The sequence below is a fragment of the Sinocyclocheilus rhinocerous genome, unplaced genomic scaffold (genome assembly GCF_001515625.1).
Source record: "Sinocyclocheilus rhinocerous isolate Xijiao unplaced genomic scaffold, SAMN03320098_v1.1 scaffold1880, whole genome shotgun sequence".
NCBI lineage: Eukaryota > Metazoa > Chordata > Actinopteri > Cypriniformes > Cyprinidae > Sinocyclocheilus > Sinocyclocheilus rhinocerous.
This window is the reverse complement of record NW_015635022.1, coordinates 220,789-224,194: the sequence shown is the minus strand read 5'-3', so window position 1 is coordinate 224,194 and position 3,406 is coordinate 220,789. Positions and strand designations below refer to the sequence as shown.

General features: G+C 36.3%; 1 protein-coding gene across 1 annotated transcript in view; it reads left to right on the top strand.

Annotated features, from left to right (window-relative positions):
- The window catches only part of sorcs3a (sortilin related VPS10 domain containing receptor 3a), a 129,738-nt gene that overhangs the window by 29,101 nt on the left and 97,231 nt on the right, over nt 1–3,406 (top strand). The window contains exon 3 of the mRNA XM_016560119.1: nt 643–742. Within this exon, the coding sequence (XP_016415605.1) occupies nt 643–742 (100 nt within the window). The remainder of the gene's footprint in view (nt 1–642; nt 743–3,406) is intronic.

Genomic DNA, 3,406 nt, shown 5'->3' with positions numbered 1-3,406 from the left:
GCACTAGCACCTGTTATTTTGTATGCAAGGAAGAGTATACAAATCTCTCAGCACCTCTGATGTCATTGTGTATTAGCAGCTCATGCTAGAGAGCATTCCTTGTACTAAAATACTTTCATACTAGGCTACTTACGTCAGTTAGAAATGTAGGTTGAGTTCATTCAGTCTCTTATCTTTGTTAGGAACATGTCCCTGCCATCTGCATTGCAAGACTGTAAATATCATTACCCTTTCTAAACAAATCAGTGTATTCTCTGGATCAGTTGTCACTGTTATGCCCAGGGGTTGCAGGATGATGTTAGTTTTGCTATCTGTAGAACAAGGCAGAATTGCTCAGCATATGCTCAGCAGATTGTGTTTGTCTTAGCGAGCTTTTCTGCTCATTGCTGAGGATCAGGGAAATATAAATAGCCAGGAAAAGGAACAAAAAACTCTGAAACACTCTTATGAATTTAATTTGCTGAAATCTGTTCAATCGCTTGAGTTCGGCTGAGATCTGCAAATTCCAATCTAGATTAATTTTGCTGGGGAATGTACTCATTTTGGCCAGGTCATGAATGGAGCATTGATATCCACACACATACAAACAAGAAACGAAATGCATTCTGAATACCATATTGAGAATTTTGCTTCTATTTGCAGATCAACTGATTATGGCAGCACTTATGAGAGGCTGAATGATAAAGTGGGAGTCAAGACTGTTTTGAGTTACCTCTACGTCTGCCCCACCAACAAGAGAAAGGTAAGATGCCTACAGCCTCTTATTCTCTGTTTTCTTTCCTTTGAGAGACTCCGTGTTCCCCTACTTCAAATAAAGCCAGTTATTTTGAATTATTTCTTTATTTTTCTGCTTTCCAGCAGCCTATAAAAAGATACTAAAAGGCATTAAAGGAGTGACTAACCTGGGCTGCGTTTCCCAAAAGCATCGTAAACTTAAGTTGATCGTAGCACTGGTTTCAATGGGTGTACGATGTACTTAAGCTTACGATGCTTTTGGGAAACACAGCCCAGAACAACGTGGAGCAATTCTGCTTAGAATAATGGGCCAAAATCACACCTAAAAAGTGTAGAAAGCTGATTTATATTATATTATATTATATTATATTATATTATATTATATTATATTATATTATATTATATTATATTATATTATATTATATTATATTAATGTAGTTATTTGTTTTATTTATAAAAAATAAACGTGATTACCAGATATCGTCCAAAATAATGATGTCCAGTTAATTTGATAATTACATACATATTGCTCACCAAGACTGCATTTATTTGATCAAAATACTGTACAATCAGATTACAATTTAAAATAAATTTAAAATCTATTGTATATTTATAAAGCTGAATTTTCAGCAGCCATTAGTTCAATCTTAAGGACCAATCTTTCAGGATTCTTTGAATAGAAAGTTTGAAAGAACATGATACTAGCATTATACTAGTCCTTCAAGCAACTTTCGTCCCCATCTGCCCTCAGACTGTTCATTGGTCCCATTAGTACAATTTCCCATCAGAACAGATGGATGGTCTCCTTTGAAAAGCTCTAGATGTTTGTTTACCTCTGCTTTTGTGAACTGTAAGGTCACAATGGACATGTATAGTGCACAACGTGCATCATCTGAAGGTATTGTTGTTATATAGCAGCTCTATGCACAAACTGGATTAATGCGTCGTCTTATTTCCCTGACTATGTGGGCAAACACAGTCCCATTCCAGAGAAAAGGATTGACTCTGGCAGATCCCATGGCTATTTTCAAATAGGGCTATGTTTAGGCCTAACCTTTAGCACAACACTCTTCCATTTGAGAGATGGGCATGACATTTCCGCAGCTCTGCCTGAGCTCTTAAATGAGAACTTGCCAAGAATCCAAAGTGCTTTGCGTGTGGCTCTTTTAGCACTCTCGATGGAGACGAGATTACATGCGGATGCGAAGATCGCCGACAAATGAGCCTGTTTATATTTCCACCACTCTATTTGTTATAAAACGCAGTTGATCAGCCATAACATGATTAATTTGAGACTGTGTATCCTTTTCCTGCTGTTTACACTGCTCGCCCGGCGCTGACGCCAATCTCATTCAGTGGCAGGAGGCTACGTGTGGGCTGTTAACTGTGCGTTGCATGAGGATTAGCTTGCGGGATGCTAGCCGTCTGGGTGCCGGCAGATAACATCCCTCAACCCTATTGATTGTGCTTCACAACTCTCCTCACTCCTTTATTCAGCTGAGAAACATTTGTTCACAGTTGTCATGTTCTGGTGGCTTGAAAACGTAATTATCTGCTAATGCTTAATCAGTATCTGTCTGACCTCAGATTTGCGGTTTGCCGGCTTTAGAGCCCAGTCGTGACCTATAGGCCTCATTTACACCTGCTATTAACACAGAAAGCTCTAATTATGGGGGTTAATGGGGTCTGTTTTGTGATGTGACTCATTCTGTTGCACCCAGACAACATAATAAATGATTAGCAGTGATGCAAGCCAGTCTGTGTGTTATTTTAGCACGTCCGTAGACTGTTTTGTCTGTTAAGATGAAAATTAAAATGTGTGTAAAAGCTGTGAATGACTAATGAAACAGTCAGAAGGTTGCAGCTCTATAGTACGTTATCTGACAGTGATCCATATATGCATACAAACTATAGAACATAGTCTGCCTTGCATGCCAAAAAAGTAGCAAACTTTTGCAATTTTTGAACTTTCTAACTTGTTCATGACAGTCAGTCCAATATCCATAAATTAGATCAGTAAGGGGTGAAGATCTCCACCCCTTAATTTAATCTCCAGGGTAAAATGGGAATTGCTAGCACAAGCATGTAACGCTCTAATGAGACCTTTGTCAAGTAAAACAGTCCAGTATTATATACACTCTTACAAAAAGTATTCCATGAAGAACCTTTAACATCCAGCTGTTTGCAATTTACTGGATTAAGGATAAGGATTAAGTTAAAAATATTAAGAAGAAGCAATATACTCTGTTTATACCTGTTAAAATAAATAATTTATGGAATTTTAAGAGTTATTTCCAGGTCTAGAAATTATGCTTTTAATATTCCCTCTTATATTCATGTGTAAAATAAAGACCATATTGATTTTGCATTGTTTTATAATTTTAATACATTTGTTGAGGCCCGCTAGTGACCCTGGCCCCCTGGTTGAGAACCAGTACTTGAAAAAAAAAAAGTTCTATACTGGAAAAAAAAAAATGCTGTAGAAACAAATTTGACATAGAAATTTTACAATTACAAAGATTTACATTGACACTAACATTAAAATAACAAGTAAAGTAAAACATGCATTTTGAAATAGAATGAAATAGGATTTTCTTGTAAACTGTGATTAAAACGTATATATATACTGTATATATATATATATATATATATATATATATATATATATATA